Genomic DNA, 17,165 nt, shown 5'->3' on the forward strand with positions numbered 1-17,165 from the left:
ATCACATGTTGTCGCAGGAAACTGAGCAAGGGCCATCTGCCTCCTCCAGAGCCCAAACAGAAAGCAATGTTGAACAGTCAGTCGGGGGAAGCATTGTATAGGCTACCTCAGCCTTAACTGGACTCTCTCATACAGGTATAGGTATTCCGAGTGATTTCTTAACACCTATTACTACTTTAGATAAAAACAGTCAGTCCAACTTTGTAAGCACGTCAATTGATATAACTGCCTCTATAACTGATAAAATTAAGCAGCAGATTTGGGCTGGGACATACGTAGATTTTCAAACTCTCCTTTCGACATCCATGGACAATACATATAGATTACAGTGCAATATCATATCAAACACATCGGAATTTAACCTAGTCCCCATGGCCAAGAAGTCCCCGCTCTCGATCAATCAGTGGTTGACAGCATGGAACAGATTTGTTACAATAATATGCATGAAATCCCCCAGGTTGAGCACAGTGCCATCTCACAACATGGAAATCGTCATGAAGCTGTCTGAGCGCAGGGCTCATTGGAGATACTACGCTGAGCAGTTTGGTCGCATGATAGAGAGGGGAGAGGCAAAGTGGGGTTCCACTCACCTTGAACTTTACATGCGATCTGTTCTGGACAGCATTGGTGACAGGACGGCCACCAGCACTGTCACATTACCATCCTCAGTCTCAAAATCGAATCCCCCAAAAGGGGCCTGCTTTAACCACCACAGGGGGCTGCAGTGTTCAGCAGGGCTAGCTTGTAAATACCAGCATAATTGTTTCAATTGTATGGAAGCCCATCCCTTCAGCAAATGCAAATTGCTCATTCAACACCCATTCAAATTGTTGCCAAAATATGCCCCAAAACAGGCTAGACCTGACAGCGTGCAGCCCTTTCGTGGCGGCCACAAACCTACTCAGTCCCAAGGACCTACATCAAACTCCCTACAACACAGCCATCAAGGGAAAGGGGACCTGCGAAAACAGTAAGCTTCCTACTCCAGTTAAAGCTGAAAGGTTACAACATTGGTTGAAAGGGTACAACACTGCCAAGATACAAATTTTGATACATGGGTTTACATTTGGATTTAAGGTGGGACACGAGGGTTCTCTGTCACCTATTCAAACACATAATCTAAAATCAGCCATACAAAATCCACATATTGTGCAAGACCAAATAGACAAAGAACTTGAGGCTGGCAGGTTTGCAGGGCCTTTCAAGAGCCACCCTTTCTCGCTATTTCAGATATCACCTCTTGGCTTGGTCCCAAAGAAAACACCTGGTACTTTTCGCATGATTCACCATTTATCACATCCGCAGGGGTTTTCTATAAATGATGGTATATCCCCGGGAAAAAGTGTTGTTCAATATCAAACTGTGGAACATAATATTGTAATCATTATAAAACTTGGTAGAGGTTGTGTTATGGCAAAAACTGACATAGCTAGTGCCTTCAGACTTGTTCCACTCTGCCCGACTCAGTATCATATATTTGGCTTCTCTTGGAATGACATATATTATTATGCCAAGTGCCTTCCTATGGGCTGTAGCTCCAGTTGTAAAATCTTTGAATATTTAAGCACTGCATTACAGTGGGTTGCAGGACACAAATTGGGCATTGACCACATGGTACATGTTTTAGATGACTTTCTGCTGTTGGAATCAAACTATAACACCTGTAAGGAAAAATTAGACCAATTCTTAATTCTTTGTGCAGATATTTGGGTTCCCATGTCTGAGGAAAAATCATTTCTTCCCACTACAACATTGACCTTTCTGGGCTATGAACTGGACACAATCAAGATGGAGGTAAGACTTCCCATAGATAAACTCCAGAACTGATACAATCTCATAACACTCTGCCTACAAAAACCAAAAATGACGCTCCATAATCTCCAATCCATAACTGGTACACTCAATTTCGCGAGTACAGTTGTCCTGCCAGGCAGAGCTTTCTTGAGAAGGTTCATTGATCTGACAGTGGGTGTGTCAAAACCACATCACTTCATACGCATTACGAGGGACGTTCGGGCTGTTCTGCATCTGTGGTACACATTCCTGAGAGAATTCAATGGTAAATATTTATTCCTCCCTGATCGATGGCTGGACTCTCATGCCATTCATTTGCACACTGATGCATCCAGCACAGTTGGCTATGGCGGTGTACTAGGCAGCAAATGGTTATATGGCACATGGAATAAAGAATGGCGAGAGCTAGATATCACAGTCCTTGAGCTATATACAATTGTTCTAGCCATCAAAATTTGGGCCCCTCAACTTGCAAACAATTGCATTTACTTTCACACTGACAACAAGGCATTGGTTGATATTGTAAATAAGCAAACCTCAAAGAACCCTTCCATTATGTTTCTTGTGAGAGACCTGGTCCTTGCATACCTCAGATACAACCTACTATTTCAAACCTGTCACATCCAGGGAAAGACAAATGTTCTGGCTGATGCTCTTCTCGATTGCAGGTGCACAGATTACAGACCTTGGCCCCACATGCGGACCCAAAACCAGTGTCAATACTGGCACGTCCGAATTTGATTCACTAACAAACACACTTGATACGCTGGTGGATAGTACCTTGACACAAATGTCAAAAGCAGACTACCGACGCAGCTGGAACTTATATCGAGCTTTCACTGCAGAATATACCTTGGAAACCGCAATCCCAGTCTCTAAGGCTAATTTGGCACTTTTTATCTCTTATCTGGTTAACAAGCACTATGCCTCAGCAACAATATCCTCATATGTATCTGCCATTGGGTTTGTACACAAACTCAGTAATTATGCAGACCCTACAAACTCTTTTCTAATACAGAAACTGCTGCAAGCATGCCACAGGAATAAAGTTTCTTGTGATGCGAGATTGCCAATTGATAAGTGTTATGTTAGAAAAACTTAACCACGCTACAACTTGTACTATACCTTCTTGGTACAAACGGCTCCTATTTTGAGCTATGTTTTCCTTGGCATTCCATGCTTTCCTGAGAATTGGGGAGATCATAGTGCAGCCCCTTAGCCTCCATAACCCTAATCTGTAGCACACTGATCAATTGGCTCTTGACCACCATTCCATCACTCTAAAATTTATTACCTTCAAAACACAGTCAGGGCCAGAAGTTCATTTTAAAAATTGAAACAAAAACAATAATGCTGCAGTTTGTCCGGTCTCAAATCTTCAGCGATACATCCAAAGGCCAAGTACGGGTCCAGGCCTAATAGTTATGTATTTTTCAAACACACCTATAACTCGGGCAGAATTCAATGCACAGCTCAAACTTGCTCTGCAGTTCTGCAGATTTGATCCAAAATGCTTCAAGAGTCATAGCTTTAGAATCGGAGCAGCAACAATTGCAGTGGCGCAGGGCTTGTCTGATAGTCATATTCGTCAGTTAGGGCGATGGAAACCGGATGCTTTCAAACGATATATTAGATGTTATGAACGTCATTCTAATCTGTAATTTCTTTCGGTTTTCAATTAAGTTAGCACACAAAGGGGTATCGGGTGTTCTTAGTTACATTTTTTTTTAAATCCACCTTCAAGTACATTTTCCATCATAATCATAAGCTGGGTAAATATCAGGTTCACCACTCATCCCTACATTATGTATAGATATGTTATATCACATTATTTTCGTGTCACATAAATACTCGCGCAAACGTTTCTTTCCATTTCAGGTCTAGTGGGTTCACAGACCTGAACACACTGTATAATCACATCAGAATAGCAAGTGGGTTCACTGCTGATGAATATGACAGGAAAAGAACACACGATGGAACCTCGGCTGAATAATTACAACAACCACCGTTCTCAATTAGGAGTCACAAATGTCTGTGAGCAGACTGAGAAAGGCATGGTTGATGCGGGCCACGAGCCATTTTGGGGCTGCACAGGCCCCATGCAAAGTGGGTGACTTGCATGGTTCCTGTGTTATGGCGGTCTCAGCCCCAAATGGATTGTTTTTTGGTTTGATGGTTACAAATTTACATTCAGGTCTGAATTTAAACTATGTAGTTTATCACATACTATGTTAAAGCAATTTTATAAATAACCTTATGCATGTTAGATCATATGAATATATCATTATTTTCAATACAATTGTCACATATGTGGCCTGCATCAACAAATCATCGTTTTCAGTGTTATTCGTTATACTCAGATTCTTACTTTCCTCCTTAGTATTGTTATCTTCTCACACACGCTTCATCACAAAACTATTTGCGCTAGCGCAAGGATATTTGTGATGAGGGATGAATGGGTCTTGTTATGCACTGGAAACAAAGCAATATCGACCGTTGGGGGCCATCCAAACCCAGAAATGGGGTCATATGTCTCTTCAGCCAATGGAAGATCGTTAAGGTGTACGACTATATGGGTCAGCATCCTTAGCGTCACTTGCAAAGAATTCTTGGAAATACGGGTAGTATATTTAGAGAGCATAATTTGTACAGTTTCCACTACCACCCCAACAACCGCCTTGGGTTACAGCTTCCTGTGTTGTAGTTAATTTTGTAAATAATTGTAGGCATGTTATATCATTTGAACATAACTTGTTTTAACATCATATGAATTTCTCAGCAGTAACATTGTATGATGATGGTGTTCACACCGGTACTACACACATTATTCAAGTGTCATATCTTTCATGTCTTTGTATCCTTTGTTATGTGTATACATTTAAAAACAATTTTTTTAAAATGTATTTTTTATAAAATAGAAATATCATGGTTCTTTCGGTTACATGTACATTATGGCGGTATCAGCTCCCATATGGACTGTTTTTTGGTTTGATGGTTACAAATTTACATTCACGTCTGAATTTGAACTATGTAGTTTATCGCATACTATGTTAAAGTAATTTTGTAAATAACCATATGCATGTTAGATCATATGAACATATTGTTATTTTCAATACCATTGTCACTTATGTGGCCTGCATCAACAAATCGTTTTCAGTGTTATTCGTTATGCTCAAATTCTTACTTTCCTCCTTAGTATTTTTATCCTCTCACACACGCTTCATCACAAATATCATTGAGTATGCAACTTTATAATGCTAGGCGAGATTAGTATAGACGTGTATAACTACGGTCTTTACATATCGACATATTACATTATTTTTCCGGATCCATTAGTTTCGAATGTTAGTTTTTGCCAGATAATAGGTTTACTCCTAAAAAACGAACCATATCGCATTTTCAGTAAAGACCTGAATATTTTTGTCATGACATGGCTGTTTTTGCTGTGATGTCTATTTTCACCAGTAGATACACAATGTTTTTAGAATGGCACATCCTGGTGTCGTGTTTTCTTTCTTATTTTGTTGTCGTTCTTACGCTGATAGGAAACGAAGCAGCACGTTTCCAGTTTTTAGTTAAATATTTATATTTGCACATAGTTTATAAATCCTTTTAATATTGTCATCATCCTTGAGATGAATAAATTTAAAGCTAACTTAATTCATGCTAAAACAAGAACGCTTGTCTATTATACATTGAATCAAGTGCATGATGAATGAAAATCTCGCCCACTGCCTTGAATTTCGGGTCAAGGTCACAGTTACCAACCACTTCAATTAATGTTTTGGTTGAAAGGTTAACTTTTCCTAATGTATTTTAAACTCTTTTACTGATTACCTCCCTAATTATGACAGGATTGTGATGTCGGAGTCAAGGACACATGATTTACAGTAATGTTTTAATCCCATTTGTAAAATGACCCATTTCTGATAAATTGCAAACGGACAAATGAGAAATAGGTGACGATCTTGATGCAAGTGAACATCATAGCGATGAAACTAAGGACTCATGAAAGGATACCTAAATAAAATGGAAATGATTTTTCAATGATCTGACTGCGCTTTACCGAAAATGCATACCACAACACTTGACAAAAGCAACAACTCCTTTCCAAGAACAGAACAGTGCTTGCTAATTATTGATAATGTGCATCACCGGTGAACATCTTGTTTAAAAACATAGCTAAAAGTCACACCTTTGTCCAGAAAATGTGTCTTTGTGTCCATGTTGTCGACTTCAATCATCACATTCATAAACATGACAATTAACACTAGATGTATTAAAAGACGAGCATAATAAGAATAAAAAGAAAAAGGAAGAACATGATTTTTTTCCCCTTTGTGTTGCGTATTCACAAAAGACTGGAATTCATACTAATACTTTATGTGTGGTTCATGGCAATTCTGACAAGTGTATTCAAGAGTATTTATTATGACACTGTCCAAGATGAAGCTTGATTCCAGAAGGACACAAAAAAGGAATCCTTCAGCTGAGAACGACAGATGTCTTGAGGTCCTTGAAAATAGTTTTGTATATGTGTTGTTGGTTGCATTAAACTATTGTGTGTTATGTACCTCTAGCACACCTTCCCATGATAATATTCTTACTTGGATGTAACCACCAAATAAATAGATTGATCTGACTACTTTTCCTATTAATTCATTTATTAAGTTACATTAAGATGTTCTTGAGCCTGGGAAAGGATTGCTGATGGGTCATGCAATTGTTAGGCGAGAGAGACTATGCCAGCTTTAAAATAGGATCTCGTCAGTGTTTGGGTGTTATGTGATTGGAGGGAATTATATATGCACTTGTGCTTTTAAGAAACCTAAAGCTAAGAGCAATGGATGATAGAGGAATGGTAGGGTGAAAAAAAACTGTTGGCTTCTTCTGGTGCCAAGAAATGTTGCTAGTAAACTAAAGTCTTTAATTTCATCGTAGACTGTAAGTTACTGTAGGCCGTGAATTATCGTAATCGGTGAATTACCGTAGGCCGTGAGATACTTTAGGCCGTTAATTACCGTAGGCCCTGAATTAACGTAGACCGTGAATTACTGTAGGCCGTGAGTTACCGTAGGCCGTGAATTACTGTCAGACATTAGTTAGTTAAGCCGTGAATTACCGTAGACCGTGAATTAATGAATTTTCAGATGAAATGTGTATGATTATTGACTGGAGTGAAATATGATAAGCATTTTCTCTACCGGGCTGACAAGATAATGACCAAGAAAGTTTAGCTAGTTTTAGCCGCTTGCATGGTGCGATGGGTAAGAGTGGATACACACATAAAAACGAACCAAGTTTAAGTCCAATATTACGCATTCCTTCTTCCAAGTTTTAGAGTGCTGTTTTGCCTTGAATAAGGAAAGAGATTTATGTTACTACTGACATTTGCTGTGAGAATATACCCAAAATATTAACTAACACAAACAATAAGCCAGGAATATGGTACGAAATCAGCCTGCTATGCATATTGCTAACCAATACATTTGTGCACAAAACATAATGACAGTTTCCTTCTAGGAAGTAAATAGACCAGTTACTCACTAGTGTTAAGCAAATCTCCTCTCCATCTCTTATATTCATGATGAAATAATAAGGCAATGTGGTTTGTAACATTTGTATCATGAATGATCGTCTCCACTCACCTCTATGAGCAATACATCATCTTGCAGTGTATTAATGTGTGTGTGTGTGTGTGTGTGTGTGTGTGTGAAACGCCGCCCTCTTAATAAGAGGAGTGATTAAATGGGTTGGGCTGGCGTTATCTAGAGGATGACTTCCCTCGATAGTTATAGCCCAGCGGGAGTGAAAGAAGAATGGAATTTCAACAGAGAACTGAGCGACAGTACTGGGAAGAAATAAAACAATACGAACCCCCTTTTGACAAGGTAATAAGAAATTTTATCAGAACAAATTAATAACAGTAATTTCGATTCAAGTTAGATTATATCAATACAATTTAACAAGTGTGTATAATTTGGATTTATTTCATCATATCGAGAGGTGCAAAGAGAGTAATGTCCACGACCGATCTGTGTCACTTTCCTGTCTGACCGTATATCAACGTCTCCTAGTTCATCCTTCCTAAGCTCTATGCTTTGCCCCTTAATGGACTTCCTGGCCTTTTGTTCTGACCTCGTCCTTCTTTCCTTTCCCGTAATTTTGACTCCAGATTGTCTCGTCTTTCTCTCAGAAAGCTGTTCCTTAAAGGACAAAATCACCGTAAATGTCTGTATACCCCACTCTTTAGAGGTACATTCATTTCACTTACGTTATTAAGAGCATGTCGCTATCCACACATCGCGTAAATTCTGATTTAGTACGGTAGGATATTGACCTCGGTTTCCAGCGACAGGTCTTAAATTACCATGTGAACGTCTACCAAATATTACCGTATTATTTTACATATGCTACTACATGTTCGATTACTATTGCATGAAATTCACAAATGTAACTCACGGCAATCATAAACTACAAGATTACCCAAGCATTACAAAATCATATATAATTAGGTACGTATAGTTGGCTCATGATGCATGTATCATCCTAACAAGCAAAAGAAGTTATTTCATATAACCCTATGAAACCCTACGCATATGAAGATTTGGTTCGCATGCAATCAGTTCTAACAATGAACTAATAGCTGTATATTTAAAAGGTAAATTGCATATAAACTCTATCATCAACACTTTCCATTAATTGAATAAACGATGCATAATATGGAAACCTAGTTATAGCAAACACATTTGCATTAAACAAACAATCAAATAATAGAATATTACATGAAACTAAAATTTTGCACCGTGTTGTTGTTCTCTTTCAGAACTTCCTTATTGTTGTTCTCTTTCAGATCTTCATTACTGCTGTTCTCTTTCAGATCTTGCGCGTCCTAGCGCTAAACATGTCTTTCTTTTTACAAGACGACCACCTGGTCCCTTTCTTGTTTCACGAGGAAAGCACTAATCTCTTTATGCCTCCACGAAGTCAATACTAAGTTTTCTCTTCTAGGAAATTCACAGTGCGTGTGTTTCACAGTTATTTTGTTAAGATCGCATTCCTCCTTTGGAGTCCTTATTATCGAAAAATGTGAACCAAATTTCAAACATAAATTCCTATTTTAATCAGGTCCACCAAAGGGAACCGCATTAGCTTAACTGATAGAGCGGCGGACTCGCAATTCAAGGTTAGCTGGTTCGATATAGTTTCTATAACGAGCCCGGGTAGTCCCTCTACAAGGTCGAACTAAAGGCGGAGCAAGTCGAGAATTTTGTTATTTTAAATGTACCATTAAGCCCATGTCAAGTGAACATCGACTTAAGCCTAACCATATTTCAAACGCTAGAATATATTATGTACCAACGTCACCTGTGCAACAGTTTGTACCAGTCCTATAATCTAAAGACTCGTCAAACTTTGCTGGTAATAATGTTTACCTTTTTTAAAGTACTACTAAGCTATTTCCTAAAATATGTTGTGTTTGTTTATGGCAGGATAGCTTCCAGAAAATCAGAATTACGATTGTTAATATAATACATGAGTAATCAGAAGCATACTATTTAATTTTCACCTTTTACCTGTCTCAGCGCATTCCTTGATGAAACCACATCTCCAGTTTGGAAACTGATGATACATCTGAAGAGGATAGAGTGTACTGCTATTTGTGGTCACATGGACAAGGAGACAGGTGTGATTCAGCAAAATATTAAGGACTAAACCTTATCAAATTTAAATAATATAAAACCAACAATGAATAATCAATCTGTAAAGTAAAATTCTAGGATTCTGTGGATCATTTCACTAATACTGGCGTAACTTACGCACAAAGTAAGAAGTTACGCACGCCGTAACTTAGGCAAAGTGAGCGTTTCTCGAACATATACCTAAATCTGATACATTGTCGCAACTTGCGCACCAGCCGCTGGAGTTAGTCCTTTCACTCTTCAGCGACAAGAGACAAGAAAGGTGTAACTGGTGATTTAAGGGGACATGGGGCCAGTTTTATGTAATAATTTAATGCCGCAATCAGCTACCTAGTATAAAAAAATCAAAAAAATTAAAATGCACAAGTAAGGTCTAAAAGGTCCATCTTTTTGGATACCTATATTAAAACAAAGCATAAGACTATTATCCACTTGACCAGAGTAGTCAATGTCAGTTCATAGCAAAAGAGGTTTTTGCACCCTAAGTCCATGTCCCAAATTTGTACCTGCAATTTTCATATCTAAAGGTCATTTTCACAGGGAAAAACAAAACCCCTTTTCCTAGATGACATTTCTGCACAATAATGTGTACTAAACAGACTGATGCAATTGAAAATAGTTTTCATCCAAGCAGTATTTAAAAAAAAAAAATATTATCTACTTGCCCTAAACCCATGTGCTTACTGCTATGGGAGGCTAGCTCTTCTTCCTATCCGACTATTGGTATTTCACTATCAGCATACTGCACAGTAACTATGGAAGGTGTACAACACAACCCCGAAGCATGTAGTTCACAAATATATCCATATCTTTAATTACTAAACAATAATAGCTATAAAAAAGGCACACCATAGCCTGAAGTTGAACAATTTGCCTGGGGCCAATTTACAAAACTGTACCCTGCCACCTTAAGGAAATGGTTAATGTCAAAGGTTGTATACATATCACATATTTAGATATTATCTAGTAAAATGGTGTAAAGGAAACCTTTTTGTGCGCAAAACTAAGCATGGTATTACGCGTTGAGAAAAGTGACTACTTTGCGGCAAAAAGCACTGCAGTATTTACACTGTGAGATATGACGAACTGCATTTATTGAAAGGTTTCAAACTGTTTGCAACCTACAATGCTTTTGGTCTTTGTTTACCACCAAAGCATCAGGACAGAATCAAAATTCCTTTACTACGCTTCATGAATGAAGAGATTTGGAAGAGATTTGGATGTTAAAAATGTTAGGAGTGAATGACAGAAATGCAACGTTAGTTGTCAGAGACAGAAGTGAAAAGTCTCTATAAACTCTTACAGCAAACCTAAAGATAACACACATTTAAGCAAATAATATCCTTTAGAAGTATTTTAGACTGATATAAAACAACCAGTTCCTAACTTTTCATTATCGTTCTGTAGATGTTAATAGCAGCATCAATGTTGTGTGGGCGTATGTTGGGGGGTGTGTAATCACAACAACAGTCTAGCTAATCTCGAGAGATCTAAGTTGAATCAATTAGCACTAGACCATGCTGGAGTATTGATATACTAACGTGTGGGACCCTGTTAAACTTACAAAGTGACATATCAAATAAATTCATAGATACATAGCCACTGAAACTGGCCATGCTGGAGTATTGATATACTGATGTGTGGGACCCTGTTAAACTTACAAAGTGACATATCAAATAAATTCATAGATACATAGCCACTGAAACTGGCCATGCTGGAATATTGATATACTGATGTGTGGGACCCTGTTAAACTTACAAAGTGACGTATCATATAAATTCATAGATACATAGCCACTGAAACTGGCCATGCTGGAATATTGATATACTGATGTGTGGGACCCTGTAAACTTACAAAGTGACGTATCATATAAATTCATAGATACATAGCCACTGAAACTGGCCATGCTGGAATATTGATATACTGATGTGTGGGACCCTGTAAACTTACAAAGTGACATATCAAATAAATTCATAGATACATAGCCACTGAAACTGGCCATGCTGGAATATTGATATACTGATGTGTGGGACCCTGTTAAACTTACAAAGTGACACATCAAATAAATTCATAGATACATAGCCACTGAAACTGGCCATGCTGGAATATTGATATACTGATGTGTGGGACCCTGTTAAACTTACAAAGTGACATATCATATAAATTAATTGATACATAGCCACTGAAACTGACCATACATATACAATAAATGAATACAATATAGCAGATAAATTTATTTTCAGACACCAATTCACATACAACTGACTTTAATAATTTCTGGCGTTAAAAATTCATAGTAAATAACAATATAAGGTATAGAACAAATATTTACAGTGGAAAATTAAGTTCAAGCTAAACAGCAGTTCAACTGCTTGGCTTTTTATAAGCACGTACCATAAAACAACTCCTGAAGAAGCTAAATCTGTCTGTCAAAGTCACTCTCATGTGTACTTAGATCAGAATGAGTATCTGGATGAGATTGAATCTATTGTTTATTTCAGCGTGACCAAATGATTAATCCTACTATTTTACCATGCAAACTGAGACCTGCAAAACGAAGGAAACAAGTGACATTGATGCACTTTAAACATTCAATGAAAACATTAGAATTTCAGAGGAGGAACTGTATGTGAATTGTCAAATACATGAAACTACCACTTAAAGTTTTTCCCCTTTTGTTAACTTAACCTAGATATTTCCAGATATATAAATAACACTGAAACATTTCCTATTATCACTCAAGTGTGAGATATGAATCTCTTATATCAACTTCACAGTGGGGTCATGAAGGTAAAAACTATGTCTGTGTGTGAAACTTTTATTCTTCTCACCAAAATATAGCAAGCAACATGCTATATGAATCATTGTTTCTAAGACCGTTCCACTAGTGACATTCAACATTCACAACAGTATGTTTATATATGATTCCTCTGTAGTCTATCTGCTCCTGTGGAGTTAAAATACTTTTAACAATGCATGTTGACATGTTACGCAATTGTTTCTTTGTGTCTGTACTGAAATGTGAATAATATTCATAAAAATAGGGGTGAAAACCTTGACAACTACAGAAAGAGCAAGACAATACATTATGTTCACAATTTTTGCCCCATATTTAGAAAGTTAAGTTCAAAATATGCTACTTTGTCATCATGTAAACAGTTCTCACACTGAGGTACAAAACACAGTTACCTCCCTCTCCAAAGAGCATTAAGTGATATAGGGTAAAATGAAGGAAATATGATGAAGCTAATGCTTAAATATTATGTACATACACATAAAGAAAGAGAAATTTATAATAGATGTTGCTGACTGCACCAATGTTTTTCATTTTTATATCAGTTTTCCTTAAAGGGGCAGGGGCCAGTTTTTATGTACAAATTTAATGCCGCAATCAGCGATCTAATATAAAAATTCATCAAAACATCAAATACGCAAGTGAGGTCAAAAAGGTCCATATTTTGGGGTACCTATATTAAAACAAAGCTAAAGACTGTTATCCACTTGACCAGAGAAGTCAATGGCAGTTCGATGCAAAAGAAGTTTATGCACCCCAACCCCAAATGTCTACCTTCAAGTTGTATGTCTGAATGTTATGTTTGACACCATGTGATGCTCACAGTGCAAACGCAAAGCTTTTTCCTAGATAAAAATTTGGAACAATAATGTGTACTAAACAGACTCATGCAATTGGATATAGTTGTCATCCAAGCCGTCTTTGAGATATTGTACTTTATATGTAAACAATAATAGCTGAGAAAATCACACCATAGCCTTAAGTTAAGAAATTTGCCAGGGGCCAATCAACGAAACTGTACCCTGCCACCCAAACCTTCGTTACGAATGACAGCTTCACAGACAACAAAGAGCGTCTCCACAGACCACCATAATGACAGAGGTAGATTCGTGGTCTATTAATTGGTTGGAGGTGGGAATGGGAATTTAGTGCCTTACAGACGAAATTACGACAAACTATCAGAAGCTTTTTGATAACCCCACCTCTGAATTTATAGATAAAACTGCTGACAAAATGTAAGTAAGTAGAAAGATGTTCATAACAAGTGAAAAAGGACATAAAATTAAATAGGTTACTAAGAAGAACGGAAAAGTGAATGTAGTAAACATTGTGTTAATAATAGCAACATCCATGGTGTAAGCATTTTAATTATGATTATTTATGATGACATTATAAAATATATATATAATGTTTGTGCTATGACTTATTTCGATTAATATAATATTGAATCTATATAGTATTATTAGATTTCTTTTGAGGTTATTTCTTTTCAATATTTACTGTAGCGATGAATATCAAAATTATTTATATCCATGTGGTTGTACCAGGCAACTTGTATATACCATAGCAAGGCAAGATTTATGTGTTTGTACCCAGACAACTTGTACATACCATTCATAGCAAGGCAAGATCCATGTGTTTATACCCAGACAACTTGTACAGATCATAGCAAGGCAAAGTCAACGTGTTTATACCCAGACAAGTTGTACATACCATAGCAAAGCAAGCTATATGTGTTTATACGCAGACAACTTGTACATACCATAGCAAGGCAAGTTCCATGTGTTTATACGCAGACAACTTGTACATACCATAACAAGGCATCCTTCATATGTTTATACGCAGACAACTTGTACATACCATAGCAAGGCAAGCTCCATGTGTTTATACGCAGACAACTTGTACATACCATGGCAAGGCAAGCTCCATGTGTTTATACGCAGACAACTTGTACATACCATAGCAAGGCAAGCTCCGTGTGTTTATACGCAGACAACTTGTACATACCATAGCAAGGCAAGCTCCGTGTGTTTATACGCAGACAACTTGTACATACCATAGCAAGGCAAGCTCCGTCTTTTATACGCAGACAACTTGTACATACCATAGCAAGGCATGCTCCGTGTGTTTATACGCATATAATTTGTATATACTATAGCAAGGCAACATTCATGTGTTTACACGCAGACAACTTGTACATACTATAGCAAGGCAACCTTCATGTGTTTTTACACAGGCAATTTGTACATACTATACCAAGGCAAGCTCCCTGTGTTTATACGCAGACAACGTGTACATAATGTAGCAAGGCACGCTCCGTGTGTTTATATCCAGACAACTTGTATATACCATAGCATGGCAAGCTCCGTGTGTTTATGTCTGGACAACTTGTACATACCATAGCAGAGTGATGGAGACCGAATAGGAGAAACTCACCAATTGTGCCTTATTTTTGTATTTATAAAAAATCTCCCCAACCGACCCTCACAATTAGAATCACAGAAAAAAAGTAGATATACCTACAGATTTAGTATTAATATTTATGCTTGCATTTTGTGTGTGTGTGCGTGCGTGCGTGTGATTTGGAATTTTTACTTAGTTTTAACAATTTTTGAGTCATGTCGCTACAATGTATGTAGTGTTGCAGTTTATAGTGATGTCTAGCACTGGAACAACATTCCCCAGATATGTTGCATCATGTCCCAACCAGACACATTATCCTGACACCACTCCGACCAGTCCTAACACTAACCTCTTAATGCTGAGCGCCAAGCAAGGTAGCTGTTAGTACCATTTTTGTAAGTCTTTGGTATGACTCGGCCGTGGATTGAACCCACGATCTCCCGCATGCATTTATGTATGTATATTTTATTTCCAGTATGCTATCTTGCCATCTCAATCAACTTCATCGATAAGTTTGGAGGTTTTTTTGGCATGCATTTTTAGACAAGTTAGATTACATTTAAAGAAATTGCACACTAAAAGACACAAAAATTTATATTCATTTTGTTTTAAAAAATTTATTTAAGAAATGGATGACATGTCCAGGAAATTGCAAAACAATCTAAGAATGTACATTGCTAACATTAACCTTTTATTACATACAAACAACATTTTTATGATAATCAAAGTGAAAAAATAAAACATCGCTGAAATAATATAATTAAATTGGTATAGAACTATTAATACATATGTGCTTATACTTCCCCCAAACCGAGCCTCTAATAGTTCCAGACAGGTACCCTCTGAACCCCCTGTCAGTTAGCAAATTCTCATTAGGCATGTAAATTCTATTTTAGGAGCGTATTTCTGAGTGGCATATTTAAATTTGAATGGATGATGCAAAATACAAACCTGAATGTGTGCTAGTAGCGGATGAGATCACAAGTTGGGTCTATGTATATCATCTCTCAACAAATATGTCAGTTGCAGAATAATGCTTCTTCGATACCATGATATTAAACGTAACGTCATCCAGAGTATCGGGGACATATGTTCGTTACCGGAACACGCGTTGGCATTGCAAACCTCGTCTGGCATTTGGTTTTTATTAAGTCAGAGAATGATTAAAGCCGCCAAGTTTTCTTTGCACAAAACTTACGCCAGGTAGGTTCCTGCCTTAAAGTTACGCGAGTATTTAAGTTAATGGGTAGTTTATGGAATGTTAGTGAAACGCGATAATTCTGCTTACTCAAGCAAGATATACGTTACGCATAGCGTACACACTATTGCGAAACGGACCCCTGGTATTTCATTCTTCACGTTTGTATCTGAAGAATATTTATTTTTGATTGTCACCATATAGCCATATTTTTGCTTTGGTACCGTAAAACGCTAATTCATACAATGATATAAACTTAAATTATACTGTCTTTTGTTTTAAAATCTCTCTCTCTCTCTCTCTCTCTCTCTCTCTCTCTCTCTCTCTCTCATTTTGATGGAGTAAACACAAGTTCTTTCTAGTTTCATATTTTGCATATATGCATAGGGTTAGAATTTTAAGGAAACTAATTTTCCAGGTTTTTCTGGACCTTTTATTTTTATGTATCAGTTAAAAGAGTTTTGAGTTTTCTTTATATGATGTATCATTGATGGGTGTAACTTGTATTATAGAACATACAGTTAGGCCTTACCTCATACATACATCAAATGATTGTTAGCTCCGCTTTGTCATTGTCACGTCCTGGACTTCAAAAGCAAATTGTCAACAAAATTGAGCGGATAACTTTGTTTACTTTTTATATATGTATGAATTCATTCATTGCACTTTCAGAAGCTGGTATTGTCTAGTCTGTCAAAATTCATTTTCCGTATTTTATTAACTGCTAAAGATGGTGTACTTTAGACTAATTCCGGATGACTTATCAAGCACATAGAAGGAAATATTTTGGTTAGCCCTGTGTTTAGCTCATGAACAGTTTCCACGAGTAAAATATCCAAAGAAATTTCATCCAGTACATGAAAGTAGCACAGTGATATACCAAAGTTCTGTCCATCGTGCATGTTGCAAATGGAAACAATTGACTTTAGACCTGCCAATATCAGAAGTACATACTCTATGCAAGGCGTCCCCAAAGCAGGTTAAAGAGTAACTTAAAAAAAACCCACTATGTTTCAATGTACGATCCTGTTCCAAAAATGCCATAAAACTGCAGGTATGTACAAACACTATGCACGGTCTGGAATGAAAATATTAAGAGTAAGGTTCCACAGGAACAATATAGTGTGTAAGCGAATGCACACTCCGTGAGCGTACAGGTTTTCAAATGCGTTTAAATTCTCGATTTTGAAATTAGAAGGTAACGGTTTTGTTCCCTTTATTCGCATATGAAATAAACTAAGTCAGCAATTACTCAAAGCTACAAAGGTATAAA

At 37.2% G+C, this 17,165-nt stretch overlaps 1 protein-coding gene and 1 long non-coding RNA gene across 2 annotated transcripts; one reads left to right on the forward strand and one right to left on the reverse strand.

The window, feature by feature from the left end:
- The first annotated feature begins 1,863 nt into the window (after positions 1-1,863).
- On the forward strand, positions 1,864-2,535 carry LOC149797517 (uncharacterized). The gene has a single exon (XM_089960768.1). The coding sequence runs from the start codon at positions 1,864-1,866 to the stop codon at positions 2,533-2,535; it is 672 nt and encodes a 223-aa protein (XP_089816894.1).
- Positions 2,536-7,675: 5,140 nt separating this feature from the next.
- On the reverse strand, positions 7,676-14,605 carry LOC149797518 (uncharacterized). The gene is made up of 2 exons (XR_016421529.1): positions 9,372-14,605; positions 7,676-8,000 (listed from the first exon to the last, which is right to left on the reverse strand). It is a non-coding gene; the product is annotated as an uncharacterized LOC149797518 (long non-coding RNA).
- Between the last annotated feature and the right edge of the window lie 2,560 nt (positions 14,606-17,165).

The sequence above is a fragment of the Sinohyriopsis cumingii genome, chromosome 6 (assembly GCF_028554795.1).
Source record: "Sinohyriopsis cumingii isolate HCF-2022 chromosome 6, ASM2855479v2, whole genome shotgun sequence".
Taxonomy (NCBI): domain Eukaryota; kingdom Metazoa; phylum Mollusca; class Bivalvia; order Unionida; family Unionidae; genus Sinohyriopsis; species Sinohyriopsis cumingii.

Coding starts and splice junctions, on each gene's coding strand:
- LOC149797517 (XM_089960768.1), top strand. CDS start 1,864: ATGACGCTCCATAATCTCCAATCCATAACTGGTACACTCAATTTCGCG.